Source organism: Triturus cristatus, chromosome 7, assembly GCF_964204655.1.
Source record: "Triturus cristatus chromosome 7, aTriCri1.1, whole genome shotgun sequence".
Lineage (NCBI taxonomy): Eukaryota > Metazoa > Chordata > Amphibia > Caudata > Salamandridae > Triturus > Triturus cristatus.
This window is the reverse complement of record NC_140590.1, coordinates 1,826,812,180-1,826,837,299: the sequence shown is the minus strand read 5'-3', so window position 1 is coordinate 1,826,837,299 and position 25,120 is coordinate 1,826,812,180. Positions and strand designations below refer to the sequence as shown.

General features: G+C 43.6%; 1 protein-coding gene across 1 annotated transcript in view; it reads right to left on the bottom strand.

Moving 5' to 3' along the window:
• Positions 1-796: 796 nt before the first annotated feature.
• The window catches only part of LOC146813308 (olfactory receptor 8D2-like), an 85,019-nt gene continuing 60,695 nt past the window's right edge, over positions 797-25,120 (bottom strand). Inside the window, exon 4 of the mRNA XM_085615373.1 lies at positions 797-1,723. Coding sequence (XP_085471499.1) covers positions 797-1,723 — 927 coding nt within the window. The remainder of the gene's footprint in view (positions 1,724-25,120) is intronic.

Below are 25,120 nucleotides of genomic sequence, written 5' to 3'. Positions count from 1 at the left end.
GACACTGAGAGTCGTCCACCCCTAAAAAATGCGGGACCCTTTCCCATGCACTTTGTGCTATCCTTCCTATCCAGCAAGCTATACCCCACTACGGGAGTCCGCTTCTCCATCCTTGAACCCTGTAGCCACACACTCTTGTGTCTCTGAGTCATTCATCACTAAGAGAGCCAAGCCTTTAATCCTGAGCCTGTGAACTGCCACTAGTGAGCTTGTGTTTTCGACCCCTTCCAGAGGCAGTAACTTGAACCTCTTTCTGAACCTGCAAACTATCCATTCCAAAGCCTTCAGACTCTACTTAGCTTTACTCTCGTGAGTCCTACTCATTTCATATATTGGTTTGTCAGTTTCTGAGCATGAATTAATTATCTTAAAGCCAAAGCACGCTGCCTTTTCTGAGTCTGTGAGTTCCATCTATTTCATACCCTTTGATCCCGATTGTCCATTCCAGAGCCTGACAGCTACATCTATTAGCAAGCCGCTGAGCCTCCTCCATTTCTGAGTGTGTGAGCCGTTAATTGTGGAGTCTGGTTTATACTCTTTAATTCATAAAGTAGAATCTGGTGTCATCAATATAGGAAAGTCTTTTTAATGCATTTCAGACACGCCCTATCCCCACAACTTTCAGCATTGTGTAATGAAATTTTGTAACCAATGTTCACTCAACGTCATTTGAGCCCACTATGTTTGGGAGAAGCTGGTCATGGAAAACAATAAAACGAATTGATGACTGAATTTCACAACAAAGTACACAACTTCATCCAGAATTGTCTATGAGATTGGACTCCTTCCTACTGGTTCACTTTAGTGCCTTCTTTACCTCCTTATTTCTAAGAGTGTATATGACCGGATTCAGCATTGGAATGAGACCCGCATAAAGCAAGGAGAATATCTTCTCTTGCCCTTTGGTGTACACTGAGGTGGGCTTGAGATAGGCACCAAACGCAGTCCCATAAAAGAGGAGGAGCGCGGTGAGGTGAGCGGAGCAGGTTGAGAAGGCTTGACGCCTCCCAGCAGCTGAGCGTATTCCCAGGATGGTGGAAATAATGAAGACATAGGATGTTAAAGTAATGATTGAGGAAGTGACCCCAAAACCGAACCCGACTGTGAAGGTGGCGATGACAATGCTAGTGATGTCACTGCAGATAAGCTGTATGAGTACAGGTACATCACAGAAGAAATGATCAAGATTCTGATGCCCACAGAAAGACATGCTGGACAGTAATAGGGTGTGCGGCATTGCATCCAGTACTCCTATGGTCCAAGAGATAGCTGCCAGCCGAGCACACATCCTCCTGCTCATGACTGCGGCATATCGTAAGGGGTTGCATATGGCAACATATCGATCATAACCCATGGCGGTGAGCAGCATTGCCTCTGTACTCAGAAAGAACAGGAAAAAGTAAATCTGGGTAAAGCAAGAAGCTGAAGAGATTAACTTCTCATCTGTCAAGTGGATGGCAATGGCTTTAGGGAGAGTGACAGAGGTGAGACAGATGTCTAGGAAGGACATGTGGCGCAGGAAATAGTACATAGGCTTGTGAAGATTAGGGCTGAGAAAAATGATGAAGAAAACCATGAAATTCTCCACCACGGAAATGAGGTAAATGAGAAAGAGCAGAAGAACGATGGGCGCCTGCAAGGCTGGATTGTCCGAAAACCCAAGCAAGATGAACCCTGTCACCGAGGAGTTATTTCCAACTTCCATGTCTTCTCCATTCTTTGGCTGTGGGAGAAAAAAGGAGCATTGATTAGAAATAGAAGGAACAGATCACTACTCTGACCAAATTAAATGGCATTTCTGAAACTACATAGGGGCAGATTTACAAGAACTGACACATCTCTGCATTTTAGCAGAAATGCGTCTGTTCAATCGTGTCATGCAAAAAAACCCTTGCGCCAGCATGGATGCATCGTATTTACAATGCGGTGCACTGTGGTGGAAGGATAGACAGATGCATCACAAATCTGTTTGCGTAAAGGTAACGCATTGCTGGAGTCATGTCACAAGTGCGACGCAACTCCAGAAATGCTCAGAAATGCCTATTCCTCCCACCCCCCCTCTCCTTCACAAATGTGTTCCTAGGCAGTCTAACACCAGACTGGGAGGGAGGCCAATCCCAATCCAAATTGCTACTTATTGACTTATTAATAGCCCTACCTTTCCAGCAGATATCAAAGAACTGGAAAGATTCCTCTAAATTGTCTTATTTAGCTGGGTCGTATGCGGTATGTCACAACCATCGCCTCGATACAGCATTTGTCCATCCTATCTCTCTTGCTACAAAACGACTACACCTCTGGGACCCTTTCACACAATATCTAGACGATACTGGGAAGAGAACTTCTTTACCCGATCTCTCACAACAAGAAGTCTCCAAGCCTCCTTGACTTCCTATTGCTCATTTTACAGTTATGCTTAATTTGTCATTTCCTATAATGTCTTTTAAGATTATGTATTATTCACAAGTATTGGTATCTACATTTCATGTGAACCTGTGACTATACTCATATCCTCGTCTATAATTCCTTTTATTATTTTCATGAGTATAGTATATCATTACTACTTTTTATTGCACCTTCTTGCATTTGTGCTTTAACAAATAATTACTTATACAAAGTATTGTTTTTTGTTTGTATGACCATAATAATATTTCTAAATAAACCTCTTCTTGAACTTCAGAAATGCCTATTCCTATTGTGCTGCGTCACTCCTTATGCCTGCCTCAAGTTGGCATAAGGTTTTGACGCAGTGGCATCGTAGAAGTAATGCTGTGAAATCTTGTAGCTTTCACTGCTCACTTTTACGAGGCTTTCTTGCGTCGGAATGCACACCCTGCATACATTATACCTGAAGCAGGTATAATGAGATGAAGTGCTTTAAATGTGATGCATCTCCCTAGATGCATCTCGTTGTAAATGTGTTGCAACGTGGCACATTGTTCACGACGTAACTGCATCACAAAAGTGACACAACGGCAGTGTAAATGTGTCGCAAGGGGCTTGTAAATCTGCCCCTCACTTTTTATTTCTCTGCTCTCTTTCTCAAATGGTAATTTTCCATAATCATTTCACCAGGCTCTTCTACAAACACTGAGACCTCCATCCCCACGGTCCCCATCCACACCTACCGCCTCCTCTCCTGGACCAACATAAACAACAACGACACCATCAAAATCATGAACACCCTCCACTCCGGATCCCCGTCAGACCCATTCCCACACCACATCTTCAACAAAGCCAGTGCTACCATCGCACCCCATCTCCGGAAAGCCATCAACATTTCCTTCGAGACAGCAACCTTCCCGGAGAGCTGGAAGCACGCCGAGATTAACGCCTTACTCAAGAAACCCAAGGCGTACCCAAAGGACCTCAAGATCTTCCGGCCCATCTCCCTGCTTCTGTTCCCAGTGAAGGTCATCGAGAAAATCATCAACTAACAACTGACACGCTACCTCGAGAAGAACAGCCTTCCGGACCCGTCCCAGTCTGGGTTCCGCAGCAACCACAGCACCGAAACTGCCCTCATCGCCTCCACATATGACATCAGGGCCCTGCTAGACAACTGTGAAACCGCTGCCCTCATCCTCCTGGACCTGTCAGCCGCCTTTGACACGGTCTGCCACTGCACACTACGCACACGCCTCCACGACACCGGGATCAAAGAGAAGGCCCTGGACTGGACCACCTCCTTCCTCTCTGGCAGAACACAGAGCGTCTGCCTCCCCCATTCCGCACCGAAGCCACCGAGATCATCTGCTGCGTACCCCAGGGCTCATCCTTCAGCCCAACGCTGTTTAACATCTACATGGCACCGCTCACCCACGTTGCCCGACTGCACGACCTCAACATCATCTCTTACGCCGATGACACCCAGCTGATCCTCTCCCTCACCAAGGACCCCCACACCGCCAAAACCAACCTCCACGAAGGAATGAAAGCCGTCGCCGAGTGGATGAAAAACTGCCGACTGGAGCTGAACTCAGACAAGATGCAAGTCCTCATCCTCAGACCCACCCCCTCGCCCTTGGACAACTTCTGGTGGTCGACCACACTGGGAACAGCTCCAATACCCACAGACCACGCACGCAACCTAGGGGTCATCCTCGACTCCACCCTCTCCATGACAAAGCAGGTCAACGCCGTCTCCTCCTCCTGCTTCAACACCCTCTCCATGCTTCACAAGATCTACAAGTGGATCCTTATATAATAATATGGATATGGATTTTTCCGATCAGTTATGTCCCCTATCTTGGACCCCAACGGTTTCATGTATGAATCACAAGTACATGTATGTTCCCTCCAGTTCCAGTTATGAAGACGCAAACACATGTGCGTCCACCGTCAACATGTCCTCTTTCGGATCCGCCATGAATAGGCTGGATATTCCATTCCTAAGTATGAAAGGCCACCGGCTTTATATGGTTCACTTATGCCATTTTACAGTCCAGGCAAGTAGGCCCTGATTCTGTCATCAAGCTTTTCTTGCCTTCTGCCTCTGAAAGCTCCAGTCTGAGCCTGCATCTGTGACCATGAACTTTGTCTCATTCCCTGCGCAGCTCACGAAGCCTGACATCAGCCTGCTGCCTGCCAAAAACTGTATTTCACCTTCGAAATTATCTGCTCCGCTCCCTGCCCAATGCATTCCTGTCTAGGAGTTTAAGTAAACATTCTTCCAGCTACCGAGCAAAGGCCCGGCTTCTCTGTCTTTATGCAAGTAATTCATAGCCCTATTATTATGGAAGATTTCTGCCCTCGCATCTAGTGTAGACACTTAGACGCTTGTACACGCACTAACAGTCAGTATAGTCAGTATAGAATAAGATTCTACTCTAAGAGACCTTTCTTTTGGATAACATAGTTCTTTAAACATAGGATGTTAGATATGATTTGGGATTAGGTTGACTTGACCCTCCAGACTTCTGTCGCCACATGTAGAGCTAAATGTCAAGTCCCCTTCACCCCCTAGTTGCACGTCAATCACACGTCATGCTGCTGCGCGCGCATTTCTGCCAAGTATTTCTGCTGACATTGCGAAATTCTTTCATGGAACCACCCTATTATGACATCACACCTGATGACGTTCTTAGTTACGCCTAGTTACGCCCACTTTTTGCTACGTATGTATATTTTATCTACACTATCAATTGTTACGCCTCTTGCATTTGCTTCACTGTAATGCCTATTGTATAAAAGTGTTTACTTATCAATAAAGTATGTACTTCACTTCCTGAACCTCCGTGGTGATGGAACTTGGAGTCACCGATTCGAATCGTCCATTGGAATAAAGCCCATTCCGAACCTCTAATACCACGGATTCTGCCTCTTATTTACTGAGCTATTTTTATTATGTTTCTGTATCAAATTAAGTCCCGGTAATTAAATTATTTACCACATGAATGGCGCCCGAACAGGGACACTTTCTCATCTCACGCGCCGGCGGTGCGTTGCAGGCCCGGTCTCCTGCCACAGCTGGACGGACAACAACGCGTACCAGCAGGATTTCCTGTATCTCCCTCCGGTCAAGCGGGGGCGACTGAGGCTGCGATCAACACCCAGACGAGGCGGTGAGAAGTGCGAAGTATCTCAACCAGAGCCTAGCTGAGAGAGCAAGATCCGAGGTATACAGAGGCCCACCAAGTTCCGAAGTTCCGAAGCTCCGAGGTTTCCGATGGTCCGAAGTGTCCGAAGTTTTCGAGTCGAGTCCAGTCCGGTCCAGTTCAGTTCCGTTCCGAGGCCTTCCGTTCCGAGCTACCCGGTGAGTACCGTTACTGGGGAGGCGTTCTGACGTGCACATAGGTTGTGCCGGTCAAGACGGGTTTGGGTACACAAATCCGGTCTGCACTGTTCTAGCAGTGTATCTGTACTGTTTAGCAGTATATCTAGTATATCAAGTATATAAATTCAGAATAATTCAGTTAATGCCCAGTATTATGTTTAGTGATTAAGTTTTCCTTAGATCGTCATCATCATTGTTGCTCAGTTAAATGTTAAATGTTAAATGTGTTAAATACGTTCTGCATATTGTGGTGTGAATGACTGTTCATTATTGTGTTTATTGTATTAAGTTTGTTCAAGATCAAGTATCAGATCAGTTCTCAATATGCCGCTCTTTTCGAAATTAAGACAGATCACAACTAGAAAAGGGGTACTCGAAGAAGCTGTTCCTATTCCTCCTAGGGACACTTCAGGGTACTTCATGTATCATAAACACGGCTTAGACGCTATATTATTTCTTGATTTATGGGTAGACTACACCAAGGAATTACCAGAAAGTCAGAGGTGGCCCGCAGCTGGGACCTGGGATGCAGAGTGCATCATGAAAGTAGAAGAAGAGTTATGGAAAAGGAAAGTCAGACAGTCACAGAAAGACGCCGTTGAGTTGTGGCGTAAAGAATCTCATAGACGTACAGAAAAAGCACTCCGACAGGAAGAGAAAAATAAAGAGAATTCAAATAAAGTCCGAGAAAATCTATTAATTGAAGAAGGTACACGAGTGAAATCAGAACAAGTAGACAGACAAAGAAATGCCCTTATGAATGGTATGTATCCTCTCCTGGCCGAGGGATTACCTAAGGCTACTCCGGAGATACCAAAAGACTTGCCACCCCCATTGTTTCCAATAAAAATGCATCCTAAGGGGCATCCTAGAACCGCAGAAGATGTTTTTCTTTCCTCATACTTAGATGACGCAGCTCCCGAGTATGCTAACCCCGCCCCACATAGACCGCCTGCCAGGGAGGTTCAACGCCAAGATCCTGTATCTGTATCTCTACAGCAACAAATCCTGACACAAGTTCCGGCAAGCACATCTGTTTCCACATCTGTTCCTACAGCTACTTCCATAGCTGTGTCCACACCTATAGTTGCTGTATCGCGTTCAACGAATCCTTTCACGCCCGATACCCCAGATGGGGCTACCGGAGGTGCTACCAACATTTTTTCTATGCCACCCAGAGTAAATAAACTTACCTTTCAAGAGTCAGCACATCCACGTACCCCCAAACTCATAAATGCCCGCACGCTTAAGGAACTTCTTATAGATTGTAGATATGACCCTGTGCCCGGCAAAGAGGACGAAATGATCATGGCATCATTACGTATCAGACGAGCCGCGGTGTATTTAGGGAAGTTACCAGGAATGACTGTGCATCTAGATAATATATACCATTTTGTCCAAACAGGGCGAGATTCTGAATGTATTAACAGAGCTATGGAATACCAGAAAGTGGAAATACAGGGGGAACTGTTACGTTTCCTCATAAATTGTGTGATCCGAAATCAAGACCGACCGGGGGTAGATCCGGAAGCAATGCAAACTCTTACCAGATGGAGCCAGAATATATCAGAAGGGAGACATGATAAGCAAAACTGTATAATAGCCATGTGCCGAAAGATTCGTAGAGAAATAGAACGCCTACACGAAGAGAGATTAGCGGTAGACCAGTTCGAACAAAGCGAGGAGGAAGGATCAGGACTGCCCACAGGACAGTCAGAAACCATAGCCTATGTAGGTAGAGGAAGATCTTGTAATAGTACTAGATGTTTTCCTGACCCAATACGTCCGATATGTCCAGATAATAACAGGAATTTCCAAACACCTATAATAAATATAAGGTCCCCCGAGCATTCGTTCCAAGCCGCTGACAAACTGCTCCGAGAACGAAGGGGTTATCATTTCCTCGATTCTATGGATGAACAAGAATTAGCCAGGTCAGCCGTTCATTGGGTTGACAGTCCCGGAAAATATGGTGATGATACAGTAGCACACACATTTTTGAACCTTTCCCCAGATGAACAGCGTTTAGCTGGGATTTATATGATTCAACAACTCCTTATACTATATAAAAGTCAGCATTCAGATCCTGGTCCCTTACCTGATATATTGACTGAACTACTCACGAATAGATGGAGAGGTTCAGGTGCTAAGTTAATTAGAGAAATACTAGAATCAAGAAAGCAGTACATTCTTTTTGTATGCCCAGAACATGTCTCACTGCCCATCAAGGAAAGAACCACGTATTACATGGACAGACAGAATCCCTTACGAGAAGTACACCCAATAAAAGGCGAGGACAATGAGTTTAAACGTGTATTTGTATATACGCCCATATCAAAAATAGAATTGTTACAAATGAAGAAAGTGGTACCCAGTCATGACAAAGACCCAGCGGGTTTCCACCGAGAAATTAAAGACATGTTACTCATGGGAGAGTATACCTATCCCGACATTATGACAATATTAAAGGTATTGATGCCTGCTGGCATTTATGAAAAACTCAAGGAAAAAGAGTGGGAGGTGGGAGACCAAAAGATAGACTGGTCAGCATTAGAAGCAGAAGAAAAGGCCCGAACTGCAGGAGCAGGGCTTGGGGATAAAACTAAAGCACTACCAGGTTTACTAGTACAGGTACTGCCACGTTTATTAACTACGAAAAAGGAAGACTGGGGTACAATTTCAGCCTGTAAACAAAAGCAAGATGAAGACACTAGTGATTTCTATGCCCGATTTGAAAAATGTTTTGGTATAAATAGTGGCATAAAAGCAAGTAGCGAATCATACCCACATCTGTTTGTGACAAAATTAGTTGAAAACTCCTTACCCCAAGTGAAGAATAGAGTATTAAAATTCGAGAGTACCTGGCAAGGTAACAACCCATCACAAATGTTACAAATGTTACAGTATCATCACAATAGAATTAGAGAGGAACAAGAACATGAACAAAGACGCATGAAAGACACAAAAATGAAAATGCTAGTCTCCCAGACAGTTCCAGCTGAAGGACATAAAAAGGGTACGACACATTCCGGTGATTCAGCAGGACCTGTAAAAGGGACATGCAACTATTGTAAACAACCAGGTCATTATATACACGATTGCCCAGTCCTGAAGCGTAATATCGCCACAGGTATTACAAAAGAAAGACCACGGCCACCTAGACAGGATCAGAATGAACAAGGAGCCCCGCAGCATGCACAGTCCATGCCAGCTCCACAACAGTCTATACAGTTTGTGCCAGCTGCACCAGCGCTGCCTGTTGCTGCCACACAAACCACGACACGACAGCTGTACCAGACCGCACAGTACGACTATCCTGATTATCAACGATACGCATGAACCAGCCTAGAGAGGGAAGTTGACTTACCCCTTATCGAGGTCCCTGTAGACCAAGAAGGACCTTATGTACATAGTGAATTATTAGGCCAAGATAGAAATTTTTACTTGATACAGGGGCAAGTCGAACAACCATAAAACGTAGTGAAGTTCCAGGGGCACCCCTCTCAGGCTCACAGAATATTTCCCTTGGTTTTTCAGGAAAACCTATTGTTAATGAAGTATCACAGCCTCTTCCACTTACGATAGGACCTTTGACCCGAACTACAGATTTATTGCTTACTAAATCATGTCCAGAAAACTTGTTAGGTATAAAAACACTGAAAGCCCTAGGAGCTATAATATGTTGCTCTCCGGAAGGAGTAAGATTGTTTTTACGTGATTTCAAAGGTCACTATGTGTCTAGAGACATGGATCCCCGACTACAGACTTTACCTACACATTTATGGGCACAAGGCCCTACTGATGTCGGTTGCATGAATATTACACCATATCGAGTTACACTAAAGGCAGGAGTGGTACTACCACGAATGCGACAATACAAGTTACCACCAGATGCTGTAGTGGCTTTACTGCAAATCATTGACGAGCTCATTGCCCAAGGAGTGGTTGTGGAAACAGACTCCAATGTATGTAATTCCCCGATAATTCCGATTCTTAAACGAACAGATCCAAAGGCCCCGCCAGTATATCGATTGGTTATTGATCTGCGCGAATTAAACAAATGCATTGTGCCACAATTCCCTGTGGTCCCAGATATCTCGTCATTACTGACAGCTATTGATTCCGAAGCAACATTCTTTACTGTAATTGATCTCAAGAATGCCTTTTTCAGCGTCCCAATAGATCCGGAGAGCCAATACTTGTTCGGATTTAGTTTAAATGGACGTAGCTTTAAATTCACACGCGCACCTCAAGGATTTACAGAAAGCCCCAGCATCTATAGTCAAGCACTGAAAAGAGAACTCGACAGTATCCACATGCCAGTTAACACTGCTCTGCTTCAATATGTCGATGATCTGCTGATCACCGCTAGAAGCGAACGTGAATGTGAGAAAGCATCACTGACAGTTTTACAATTTCTAGCCGAAAAGGGGCACAAGGTGTCCCCTTCTAAGCTGCAATTCTGTGTCCAGCGAGTTGTTTATCTTGGACACTCGCTGTCCAAGGAGGGAAGGCAGCTTACACCCGACCGCATTCAGTTAATAGCTAACATGCCAATACCCAAGACACAAAAGGAGGTGCGGGCTTTCATAGGCCTCACTTCATATTGTAGGCAGTGGATCCCTCAGTATGCATTTCTAGCAAAACCACTCATTCAATTGACAACACAGGAGGCAGCCACATCGACTGTTCTCCCTTGGACTCAGGAACATACACAAGCTTTTGAAAGCCTAAAGAAAGCCTTATGCCAAGCACCCGTTTTAGCAACACCATGTTACAAGAAACAGTTTACACTCTTCGTTACAGAACGCGAAGGTACTGCCTTATCAGTACTCACACAGGAACAAGCAGGATCACGCAAACCATGTGCTTATTTTTCTAGTACATTAGATCCCGTAGCTCAGGCTTTGCCTGCATGCCTAAAATCAGTGGCAGCAACAGCTTTAGCAATCAGACAAAGCGATGCCATAGTGTTAGGACATCCATTGACAGTTCAAGTACCACATGCAGTAGAGGTTCTTGTGAATCGAACGCAAACACAACACTTGACTATAGCGCGACTTACAGGGTATGAATTAACATTGTTTCAGCCCCATATAGAAATCAGACGTTGTAACACATTGAATCCTGCCACACTTTTACCTGTAATCGGAACAGACCCACTAGCTCATGATTGTATTGAAGTTATTACAATCACGACGAAACCCAGACAAGACTTGACAGATGTCCCATTGTCAGAACCAGACCTGACGTTGTATGTAGATGGTTCATGTATGAGAACAAGTACAGGAGAGTTAGTGGCCGCTTACGCAGTCACAACAGACACTGAAATCATTGAAACAAATTGCATAAATACCTTGTCAGCTCAAGCCGCAGAGCTCATCGCTCTGACACAAGCCTGTATTCAAGCCACAAATAAAAAAGTCAACATATACACTGATTCACGTTATGCATTCGGAGTTGTACATGACTTCGGCGTGCTGTGGCGAGAGAGAGGTTATTTAACTTCTCACGGCGCCCACATTCAGCACGGACCCCTCATTCATGCCTTATTAGATGCAATACATCTACCCACTGCAATATCAATTATGAAATGTAAAGCTCATACGAAAGTGACTGATATCATTTCTCAAGGCAATGATCTAGCTGACAGAACAGCTAAACAGACTGCTCAAACTCAAACATCCGACATGACAAAGACAATAGTCCCGACGCCAACACATTGTATGACGGTTAAAGATCCTACTCTTGACGTAATTGACATACAGACACATGCTACACCAGACGAAATAAAGAAATGGACTGAATTAGGAGGGATTCAAACGGATCAAGGATGGATGACGAAGGAAAAATCTGTGTGGTTCCTTCCTGATTCAATGGTCCAAGTCATTATTAACACTGTACATAGCCCAGCGCATCTAGGAGAAAAAGCTATGCTAGACAGCATTCAACACATTTGGTTCAACAAACATTTACGAGCAGTAGCCAAACAAAAAGTTCGTACCTGTATGATCTGTTGTCAGTTCAACCCAGGAAAAAGCATTCCCGTAGAACAGGGTGGATTTCAGCCTCCTGATCACCCTTTTGAAGTCCTCCAGATGGATTATATCCAGATGGAACGATGTCGAGGATTCAAATATGTTCTCGTAGTTGTCTGTGCTCTTTCCCGTTGGACAGAGGCATACCCGGTTTCAGATTACACTGCCCCGACTACTGCCAAACAGTTGGTTCGAGAATTCTTCCCACGATACGGTTTACCACGTGTTGTCTATTCAGATAACGGCCAGCCGTTCTCATCCGAACTAATGAAACACGTCTCACTTTTGTTAGGCTATCAGTGGAAATTCCACTGTGTCCGACACCCCGAGGCAGCAGGTCTCGTAGAAAGACATAATCAGATCCTGAAAATCAGATTGTCCAAAATATGCAGAGAGAAAGGTGTCGACTGGGTAGTAGCATTACCAGTTGCACTCTTTTACATGAGAATGGTAGCACATTCTCGAACAGGGCTATCCCCGTATGAGGTGATCTTTGGCAGACCACCAAATATGTGGGGGACGCCTATACCACGCAAAATAACTGATATTGACTGTAATATGCTGACAGATTACTTGGCTTCCTTGATGTCTGCACTACAATCTTGTCGTTCACAGGTAGCTGCAGCCTTTCCCGACAACACTGAGGTGAAACCCCATGACGTAGTTCCGGGGGACCTGGTCTTAGTGAGGAACTTTGATCGAAAGACTCAGCTGGATCCTAGGTGGAAGTCGCCGCAACTGGTCTTGCTCACCACAAGGACAGCCGTGAAGATCGAAGGCAGGAAAGGCTGGATACATTCAAGTCATATCAAGAAATTTCATGGACTACCATCGGATGTAAATACCACACCTCGTGTGTCTTCACCTATTGACTCAAAACTTCCTTTGGTTGAAATGAGTAATCACGAACAATATAAACTAAAACTCAGGTCTAACCAGTCAGGCAATTTGATTGTTTAAGTCCTCTCCAAGGTGAAGCGGTTGAATTTGTCTCTGACATGTATCCCTTAGACCTGAATAGAGAAAAAACCCGAAAAATATTGAAACAACATGCGTACTGTAAATCACTGCGTAGTCATTGCACAGTGACGTTATTAATTTTGTTTTTCTTAAGTCTTTTAATAATTACTGCAAGTATATTGTTGCACATATATTATCCTATTTCTAGACATGTTTATAATGTTACTGCTGAACGTTCTTTTAGTGAATTACCTCCGCATGAGTTGTCTTATAGATTTGCGCTGCGCAACAATACGTTTATTAGTATGTTACATCATTCCCATCAGGTTAGCAATGCTACAAATTGTTGGATATGTGGCCGACTCCCTCCCTATCAAAATTATAAAGGAATTCTACCTCTCTTTCCATACCCGTTCACACACAACGGCTCCTGTGGAGCATGGTTTAGTTTAATTAATTCCCTAGATTCGAATTCTGCAGTTTATCAAGACAACGGGGTATGGGGAAATTTGAACTTAGTTTTACTTAAAGTCTGCTACCCTAACAAGGAGGGACTTCCCAAGAGAACAGGAACTGATCTAGAAAATGAAGTGTATGGATTAGGTAATTTTACGCTTAATTTTATGATCCTAAATGTCGAATCCGAAGCTACTCCAATTTTGCCCGCTATGTCAATATTTCCAGTAAAAGGTGAATTATGTGTAAGAAAGAATGGTTCTATACATATGGGCCATAGTAGATGCACCACTGTAATAGAATTTAGTGATCAAGGCAAGTCCACATTTAGAGCTTCCCGCCACTCCTATTTCATATGTGGTCAGACGGCATATGTACGTTTGCCTCTAGATTGGGATGGTACCTGCTACATTGGATTCCTTTTGCCACCAGTTTTCCTAGCTCCTCCTGATTATCACAGAAATACTCATTTAGTACACAATAGAGAAAGGAGAGATCTCCCAATAGTCGATTACACTGAAACAGCATGGGAAAAATACACAGATTTCAATAAAGGTCTCTTTCCCTATATAGGTACCGTTACTAATAGCAGGGGTCTTCAAACTGTGGGGCGCGACCCCCAGGGGGGCCGTGGAGTGATGCAAAGGGGGTCGCGCCTTCCCAGTCACACTTCTGCCCAGGCCCAAGGGCTTCAGCCCCCCCCCCCTTCCCCTGTCCTGTGTCTCAGCCCGGCTTCTGCAGTGAAACTTGAGCTGCTGGGGGCTCAGCTGGGCAGTGTCTGGATTCCTATCTCCGGCGTGTTTTTTCTCAGGTCTTTAAAGACCATTTAACATGCCTTTGTAAACTGCTTACAGAGGCTTAGGTTTTTTTGTTGGTTCCAGTACCCCCTGGGTCCCCACTGTGCCTATTCCTTACATTTGGATTTTACATTCACTGCCGTAGTGTGAGAATGCATTTCATGGAAAGGAATACAAAGTTGGCTTCCTGGGGGCGCCGTGTGTGAAAGTTTATTGTGCTTTTGAAGCACCTGCTGCAGCGTTTCTTTCCCCGGCAATTACCAGGCCTCACATAAATGTCAAGATAACTTGTGTGATTAATTATCTTCCTGGAGAGAGATCAGAATGTTGTATAGTTGAGGTTTTGACTTGGGTGATGTTAGTGCAGAGGGTTAATATGCCTGCTGCAAAGAACGTGTACCATTACAGAGTGCGTATGATGTGAAGAGATCAGCAGGTTACTGCTTTCAAAAGAGACATCCTTTTGTTACTTGCAATTTATAACTTGAAGTCCTAATAGAGAATAGTGAGCTATTAACTTTCATCCTAGAACAGCATGCACACTACAAAGAATACATTATTAGACCATTGATTAATGTTGCAAAAAGGGTTAATTTGGCTAGAAATCAATTCTTATTATTAAAGAAAACTCCCAACTATGCTGTTTCTTTTTCGACTCTGAGTTTGTGCTTCTCCACACCAAGCACTCTTGAACTATACTGCCTACCAGTATGGATGACATGTGACTCCTATACTTTTAGTCCTTTGGCTTATGTAACATTTCCTATACACTGATTTACACACTTATGATTGATTGTCTCTGTGTAATGTGTGTGTGATGCAAAGTGCTCGGACACCCTACACTGGTATGAGTGGCACTATATAACTAATTCAATGCATCTGAGAGTGTGGGGTTATGGAGACTTGGTCACTGTTAAAGGGTGCTAGTGAGAGAATCCGTGGTGGGGGTGGTCATTGTGGGGGGCACCAACAAACATGGTCGCACAGGGCACCACCAGCACTAAAGCCGGCCCTGGGAAGTATGCACAGATAAGCGCTGAAAATACCGCTTTAGGTGACTGTTTTTTTTTGTACCGACTGGGCCACCAAAATAATCTGCTGGCAATCCTAACCATAGGACTGGAAGTTTGTTGCAGGATCAGCACCTTATTTATTTCCTTCACCCTCGATCCCCGATTAATGCCGCAATAGTTTAACTTAGATCTTAAAGTCTACGCCCCGTCAATAATATGCTGAGTTACTTCATGGGTCTGGGAATGCACCCTGCATTCAGACAACTCATTCCTCATTCTCGCCCTTCATTGTCACGCTCACCCTGCACTCACAGTGATCACAATGCACTCACACTGATCACCATGCACTTGCACCATTCACCCGCTCACCTTGCACTCACAGCGATCACAATGCACTCACACTGATCACCATGCACTTGCACCATTCACCCGCTCACCTTGCACTCACAGCGATCACAATGCACTCACACTGATCACCATGCACTTGCACCATTCACCCGCTCACCTTGCACTCACAGCGATCACAATGCACTCACACTGATCACCATGCACTTGCACCATTCACCCGCTCACCTTGCACTCACAGCGATCACAATGCACTCACACTGATAACCATGCACTTGCACCATTCACCCGCTCACCTTGCACTCACAGTGATCACAATGCACTCACACTGATCACATGCACTTGCACCATTCACCCGCTCACCTTGCACTCACAGTGATCACTCTGCTCTCAAAATGCACTTGTCCTGCTCACACTATACCTCAACCTGCAGTCACACGAGTACACTACTCATCCTGCACTCATGTGACACTTCACTCACCTGTCCCCCTCACTACTCAATATGCAACTCACTCAAACAAGCCCATCAGTAATCATACATTCATTCATCCCATTCTGAACTTGCATCCGCACCCAAAATGAGAGAGGACAGCAAGGGAGTGAGAGAATTTGATTGAAGAGGTCAGGGATGAGGAGAAATGTGAATTGCCGAAGAGAAGTGTGGACACGCAAGAAGTGAGTGTGATCCAAAGGTGAGGGCATCTGTTAGAACAAAGGGGAAATGTGAAAGAGGAATGGGGGGACTGGAGAGGTGTAAGATACAAATAGACCAAAATTTGAATGAAGAGACGAGGTGAATGAGAAGTGCTGAGGGGCACGGGAGGTGACAGGGCCAGAGAGGCCATGAGATAAATGTGAGAGACTGTTAGAGATGAGGGCAGTGAAAGGACAGAATGGCAAGAGGTGATTAAAGGTGAAGTGAGAGGTTGAATGGGGAGAGTTCAGAAGTTGTAAAAAGGGGTGAAAGAAAATGACCTGCAAAGTGAGAGAGGGATCCGGGGTTAGGAGAGGAGAGAGGGATGGAAGGGAGGGGGTGAGAGGAAAGCTGCATGGGTAAAAGGCTTAACTCTACACAAAACCGCCAGGGTTTTAAGGGACCCCTGCTTCTTCCGGTCAGGGCCAGGTGAGCTTCTAATGTGGCAGCACGTATTGCTGCAGAGTGGAAGGCCCTTCACAAACGTTGACTTGAAATCTTTCTGATGATAATTGCTGTATTTTGGTTATAAATGGGTACTGATTGGGTGAAATCTTTCCTCAGCGTTACTGTGTGTAACAAATATCAAAATAATGAAGCAATGCTATCCCAAAATACGCGGCATCACATAACCTTATTTACATTTTCATCCCACGCAATTTAGTCAACAGGTTTAGACATTTTTGTCAAGAGGGGGTCCTTACGCCTCAAAATGTTGACAGGGGGGTCTCGGCATCCAAAAGTTTGAAGACCTCTGCTAATAGTAAGCTGATACGTAGATTAACTAGAACCCTTGAAGCAGTAGTGAACGAAACTATTTCCGCCTTAGGCAATTTAACAGAAGAGCAGTCTGCTATGCGGATTGTTCTGCTTCAAAATCGTCTTGTCCTTGACGTCATCCTGGCCGATAGGGGCGGAGCTTGTAGGGTCATCGGATCAAGTTGTTGCATTTTCATACCAGAAAATTCGCCATCTGTATATAAAGCCATAACTCGCCTTCATAAGATTGTAAGCCAGATACACCAGAATCCAGGCACCTGGACTTGGTCCGGTTGGTTTTGGAGTGTATTATCTACCTTTGGATGGAAGGTCCTATCCTTCCTAGGTATTGGCCTTCTCATTCAGTTGCTGTCTATGTCTACAATGTGGACCAGCGATCTGTGGTCTGTGTGCCACATCGTGTATTCCACCACCAAGATTTCATTCATCCCAGAAGAAAAAAGAAGAACAAATGATGCTATATGAACAGATCAACGGATTGATGGAGATTGATATCTCTTAACGGGCAAGTAGGGGACAAGGAGGGAATGTGGAAATATGGATTTTTCCGATCAGTTATGTCCCCTATCTTGGACCCCAACGGTTTCATGTATGAATCACAAGTACATGTATGTTCCCTCCAGTTCCAGTTATGAAGACGCAAACACATGTGCATCCACCGTCAACATGTCCTCTTTCGGATCCGCCATGAATAGGCTGGATATTCCATTCCTAAGTATGAAAGGCCACCGGCTTTATATGGTTCACTTATGCCATTTTACAGTCCAGGCAAGTAGGCCCTGATTCTGTCATCAAGCTTTTCTTGCCTTCTGCCTCTGAAAGCTCCAGTCTGAGCCTGCATCTGTGACCATGAACTTTGTCTCATTCCCTGCGCGGCTCACGAAGCCTGACATCAGCCTGCTGCCTGCCAAAAACTGTATTTCACCTTCGAAATTATCTGCTCCGCTCCCTGCCCAATGCATTCCTGTCTAGGAGTTTAAGTAAACATTCTTCCAGCTACCGAGCAAAGGCCCGGCTTCTCTGTCTTTATGCAAGTAATTCATAGCCCTATTATTATGGAAGATTTCTGCCCTCGCATCTAGTGTAGACACTTAGACGCTTGTACACGCACTAACAGTCAGTATAGTCAGTATAGAATAAGATTCTACTCTAAGAGACCTTTCTTTTGGATAACATAGTTCTTTAAACATAGGATGTTAGATATGATTTGGGATTAGGTTGACTTGACCCTCCAGACTTCTGTCGCCACATGTAGAGCTAAATGTCAAGTCCCCTTCACCCCCTAGTTGCACGTCAATCACACGTCATGCTGCTGCGCGCGCATTTCTGCCAAGTATTTCTGCTGACATTGCGAAATTCTTTCATGGAACCACCCTATTATGACATCACACCTGATGACGTTCTTAGTTACGCCTAGTTACGCCCACTTTTTGCTACGTATGTATATTTTATCTACACTATCAATTGTTACGCCTCTTGCATTTGCTTCACTGTAATGCCTATTGTATAAAAGTGTTTACTTATCAATAAAGTATGTACTTCACTTCCTGAACCTCCGTGGTGATGGAACTTGGAGTCACCGATTCGAATCGTCCATTGGAATAAAGCCCATTCCGAACCTCTAATACCACGGATTCTGCCTCTTATTTACTGAGCTATTTTTATTATGTTTCTGTATCAAATTAAGTCCCGGTAATTAAATTATTTACCACAGGACTATGGAAATGCCCTCTACGCAGGAACCTCGGCCAAACTCCTGAAACGACTTCAACGCATTCAGAACGTTTCTGTATGCCTGATCCTCGACATCCCTCACTGCAGACACATCACACCCCACCTGAGAGACCTGCACTGGCTCCCCGTCAATGAGAGGATAACCTTCACGCTCCTCACTCACGCACACAAGGCACTCCACAACACCGGACCAGCATACCTCAACAGATGACTCAGCTTCTACACCCCCACCCGCCAGCTTCGCTCCGCCAACCTCGCCCTCGCCACAGTCCCCTGCATCCGAAGAGTGTGCTTCAGAGGCAGATCGTTCTCCCACCTCACCGCCAAGACCTGGAACACCCTCCCCTTCCACCTACGGCAGACCCAAGACCTGCTGACCTTCAGATGATTCCTCAAGACCTGGCTCTTAGAGCAGTAGCAGCATTTGCCCCCCCCCCAGCGCCTTGAGACCCTCATGGGTAAGTAGTGCGCTTTACAAATGCTTTGATTGATTGATTGATTGATTGATACAGCAGCTACGTCTACAAAGAAGCCGTGTCTACTTGACCAGCACTGTCTTGGCCTTCAATGTTTTTGACACACACTTAACGTCCTTCTTAAATCCACCATTTTGTCCCCAAAATCACGAAGCCTGTCTTTTGGGAAGAAGTTTCAATTGTAGAATAATTCATATACTCGGTGTTCAATGGTCATTTTGATTCTAAAAATACAATACCTCAGAAAGTAACTAGCATTTTTGTTTTAAAGAAGGAGTTTTAGTATTGGGGTATCCACATGGTGCACTCACAAGAGCTGGTGCATGAAATTTTGGGACGCACACCATGAACAGACATACATTACATTGTACCACCTCTTCCAACCTAGCAAACCTGCTTGACTCATAAAGGCCCTTGCGACTCAGCCGTCATGCTTTCGAACATTATGTGCAGGAGAACTGCCACTCCCTATATAAATGTTTAAATAAGTGTGTATTGTAAAAACATTTCTGTTCTTAGTTTTCAACATCAATATTTGTGAATGACTTTGTAAAGTAAAGACTCCCACTGCAATGTAAGTGGAAAAGTGTCTTTAATTCAGTTGTAAAGGGGATCACGTCCTGCACCTCCTACTCCTGGGACTTATGGAAACAACTACCAGTCAACACCACTGACTAGGACCCAGGGAGAGGAGAACCAGAAGGCAGAACTACAGATAAATGAATATCATGTGAGAACATACAGGTAAGTACAAATACACATGAGCACAAACATCTTATATACAATACCTCATCTTCCCCTTCCTAAAGAATTAACAACAAACCTACTGACATTAACTCCTAAATGTTTGTTTCTTATTAATGTAAAGAATAATATTTGAATCTTACAGGCATAGAGACTCTGTAAGTAGACCTATCACTGTAATCATGCAACCTTTGATCATCTTGATAGTTAGAAGAAGATTGAACATTAGAATTACTACTGCAAAAGTCATCAAAAATGAAGACGTATCTTCCTAAAAGTGTGGCTCTGAGATAGCCTTTGTCAAGAATCCTGGCACTTGTAAATTAGTGGTAGTAATCATATCCTCATCACATTCTTTATCCACTGAAAATCTCTACATTGAGCACCGGCATTAATATTGGAGTTTCCATTTTTTGTTGATTTCAGAATGCTACTAGCTTGTTCCTGACACAACTTACCTAAACACTTCATACACCACCTTCCCTTTCCATCTAGTAGAACCAAACCCTTGGACAGGTTGATAGCCTGTACTAGAGGTGTATACATTGATACTCCCACTTTGAACCCTATTAGGTTTTCTGATTAAAACTCAATTTCCAATGTTCAAATTCACATATTTGCATTGCATTGTCATCAAATTTGGATGTATTTAACATTTGTTGATGAGAAACGTGATTTAAAACATTTTTTGTTTACTTCACACATGCATTTGTCATCCTTTTAAGCAATGACTGGACCCGATCTCCCTCCTTCATAACAACTTACATGAAGATACCCCTGTTGTATTGCTGTGGGGTGATCAAATACAACCATAAGTTTTGCTTCAAAAATTCTTTCACAGATGTGCCAACATCTACCGCTGTATGTACACCCATTGTTAAACATCTATTTATGTACTCAACCAGATCATTTGAAGCTGGAGAATAACACCACTCATAAATGTTTAGTGTGATGAGAAGAAATACAATCTTTAATTGTGAGGTTTTTGCCATCTGTAACCAACTCCTTGGTGGTCCATCATTTACAAATATACCAAACAAATATTTGATCACAGCAGTGGTATTAGGTGAAGAAGTAAATTCAAGATAGACCCATTTTTAAAAGTAGTCAATTAAGACAAATATGTACCTCTTATCACTAGGTATCATATGAACAAGGCTTCCAAAATCCAATATTAGTTTACAACAAACATCATCAGGTAAAGAAACCAAGGGGCAGGTTTACCAATATTTAATGAAACACCATGCAACAATACATATTGTTGTGCTGATTTGCGTGAATGTGAGAGACAAGAAATGTCACATATCTACTATGATATGGCGCATTTCTTCTGTCTCCTAGCACTGGAGCACTTACTTCTGGCCAGCACCAGTGCAGGGAACCTTGCACTAGGGTGAAAGGGTGCCTGCATTACGAGCAGGATTGTCTTTAAGCAGGAATGGAAAACCTCCTGCACAATTCTGGTGAATGCAGCATGCCTACGAAAAGGAGAAATGCAGAGAAATAATAATATATTTTCTCGTTAAAACAGAAAATCTGTGCACACGTATAAAGCGTCAGCAGTATAAAATACTGTAAGTAAATGAAAAGGAAGAAGTCAATTGAACAAGAAATCAGTAAATAGTGATACGTTGACGAGTATTTTCTTCCTTGGTAGATTTATTTGGTGACAAAATGCCCAGCCAACACGTGTTTCGTCAGGGAGTTTACCCTACGACTTCTTCAGGACTACAAGATGTGCAATGGCAAAGTATTAGCACACAATACCAAAAAGGTCTTGTAGCTTGAAGGTGATACAATATAACCAAGACATTAGCAGGGGCAAGTGCACCCAACATTCATAAACTATCAATTATATCGAAGGATAGAAGAAAGGGGGAGGGGGCACCCACAAGGTGACAATATGTAGATAACACCATAGTGCGTGATGTCGCAAATGTTGCACGTGTGCGTCAGTAGAAAAGCATAATGTAGGGGAGACATTATGATCATAAAAACGTAAGATTCCATTAGACAGATAAACTACTTAAGGTGTGACATGACATATTCCAGAATTCCGGTTGATGTTATACTCCCAGCTTGTGGCGTACTCGCTTGGCCCACCACTGAATTTGTGCTGGTAAGTTCTGATTGATCAGTTTTCACCACCTACGCCGCTTAGCTCACGGATTTACTGATCCATTATATTTTTTGCGTCGTCTTTTCTCTTATCTGTTATCACCAGTTCCCATTTGACACCCGTTCGCTCCCAAACCTTGTAGCTTATTGCTACCACCAATGCAATTTTGATATCCTGTGTTGATTTTATCGCTTTACTAAAGCTTACTTACCTATTAACAACTTTTAAATGCTTACTGTTACACCGCTCTAACTCTGAGCCGTGTTATTAACCTTCACGTTCTTTACATGCATTTCAGACGCTGTCCTGATTTCACTGCCTACCTTTTGACTTACGTTTGAACACTGCCTCTTTTTCAAATCTGACGCTCCATCACTAACTTGGGTTTTCTCAGTGTTAGCGTTCTACTATTTTTAGGCACGTACCGCATATGTTTTTTGGCCTACACGTTTTACTAGTTCACGTCACTCCATAGGTCACGGTGTACCGGACCACTATTACTAATGGTGCTGTTGCTCTCTATTATGTAGCAACCTCGCTTCCGTGTTCATTGTGCGGTTTGCTGTAGTTTCTTCTATTTTCACCTGTTTACCAATTGGTACTCCCTACTTACCATCCTACATTTTTTGACCTGCAGTGATTGGACTGTGGTACTTACCATACCTTACACGTTGCCCCTCCTGGGACTGATTTTCCCTGTTTTAGCCGGGACGGAATTATCACCGGCGGAGTGGTGAGCTTGCTATACTTTTGTCTTGTACACCACTTTCTGACTTTACCCATGTGCGACGTGTGCACTGATCTCCTTTTATTCCCCTCCATTTACAGACACACCATTCTGCCTTTCCTTGCCCATTAGGTAAGAATTTTCTCATCCTACCTTTCGTTCTCTTCACTGTTCTTACTTTTCACCCCGACAAAACACGTGTCGCTATTTGACATATGTTTCTCCTAAATCTTGGTTTTCGTTTACTGTCTCCCCTCTCCATGTCACTTATTAAATTGTATTGTATGTACTATTTCTTAAATATGTCATGTAACACCTTAAGTAGTTTATCTGTCTAATAGAATCTTACGTTTTTATGATCATTATGTCTCCCCTACATTATGCTTTTCTACTGACGCACATGCACAACATTGGCGACATCACGCACTATGTTGTTGTCTACATATTGTCACCTTGTGGGTGCCCCCTCCCCCTTTCTTCTATCCTTCGATATAATGGATAGTTTATGAATGTTGGGTGCACTTGCCCCTGCTAATGTCTTGGTTATACTGTATCGCCTTCAAGCTACATGACCTTTTGGTATTGTGTGCTAATACTTTGCTATTGTACATCTTGTAGCCCTGAAGAAGTCGTAGGGTAAACTCCCTGACGAAATACGTGTTGGCTGGGCATTTGTTCACAGAATAAATCTACCAAGGAAGAAAATACTCGTCAACGTATTACTGTTTACTGATTTCTTGTTCAATTGACTTCTCTGTTCATTTACTTACAGTATTTTATACTGCTGACGCTTTATAAGTGTGCACAGATTTTCTGTTTTGCTGTACTTGACTTCGGTCTGCTTAGGGGGTTTAGGGTTATCCCCTCATCTGTAGCACTGTATATATTCTACCTGACACTGACGTTCACACGCAGAGGCGCCATCACACACCGCATACTAGAAACCCCACGCAAGATTGTATATTTTCTCGTTACTCCAAGGTCACAGAGGTGCACCATTGTGGTGCAATCCCAGGTTTACAGAACTTTATAAATCTGTGAATCTATGGATGGCCCGCAAAAGTACTGCTTCTTACATGTTCTATCCACACCAAGATGTACCTTATAAGCAGAATTTATTTAAATTTAACAAAGTGATAGAGGTGGAACACGTACCTCATTATCCATCAAAATTCTGTTGAAATGGGTAAATATGTGGTCAAAGAATACCATGATATGTGCAGGCCTGACAGCAGCAATACCAATAAATTCAGTTTCAATGAGTGCCTTCACCTGAGCCCACACAACCGGGCTGATAACGACAATATTGATATCATTGTATGGCATAATCCATGTACGAATGACAATGTTGTTACCAGTAAAAGCAATGATAATGTATGCCATGATCTAGGAATGTATAACTATGTTCATATCTGTAAAAACAATATCATTGTATGCTATGACAAATGTACATGAAGTATTTAGAATGACACCAGTGACTGCCATATTATTTTCAGGAGTTCAAGTGAACTCGCACCACTGCTGTTGGATTTACTCAAGGTGACTTCCCCATCAACCCTGAGTCTGAGATATGTGGTCAAGCAGGCCCTGCGAACCACACCCACGCCTATCAAATAACAGGTCACAGGTGGGGTCTCTATTAACCCAAAGACAAATGCATGCCCAGGGAAAACCCTGACTGATCCCACAGATAAATAGCTGCACCACAAACAGCGGCGATTGGGCTCAATAGAACACATTCGGCCAAAGGCTTGTGTTCCCCCAAAATACCACTAAGCTAGATGCAACATATAGTTAAACACACTCAGACAATCAGGACACGACATGCACACCACATGTAGTCATCTTGCAATCCTCATGCCGAATACCTGGACACATATGCACTGACCCTTGGTTCGAGAAAGGTCTGTGTCCTTATCAGATATCCAAACTTGTTAATTTACGAATTAGATGCTTTTCAAGAATGCAGAAATTGTTTTATTGTACCTCACAAGATGTAAATTATACCAGCCAAAATGTGTACACCGAGAGGCTTTCCTCAGACTCATTATGTCGAGACTGCCCGCTGCTTTAGCTAAACCAACTTTTTCCTACTTTGACAAATGCATCTTGTCTTTTCATTTCTTTAAGATAAATTCATATCCGAGCAACAATTCCTTCTGCTATAGACAGCTCACTGCTAACTTATGCAAAAGGTTTCAAAGTCGACTCTAGTGCTTTTTCCTTTGGCCATCCTTTAGCAACAAAGTTATTCACAGCCTGCAAAACAGGGGGGCTCATTTATGAAAAGTGACGAATTCCTGCGTGAAAACAGCGATGCAAAAAGTGACGCACCTACGGCATAACAGTGACGTAAGGGCTCATAAATAAGCCCCAGAATCTTCTGCCACTGCTTCCATCCAATGTTGAGACAGTTGCTCTAGATTACAAAATGTCTTCAACAAATGCCACAGCAGACTCT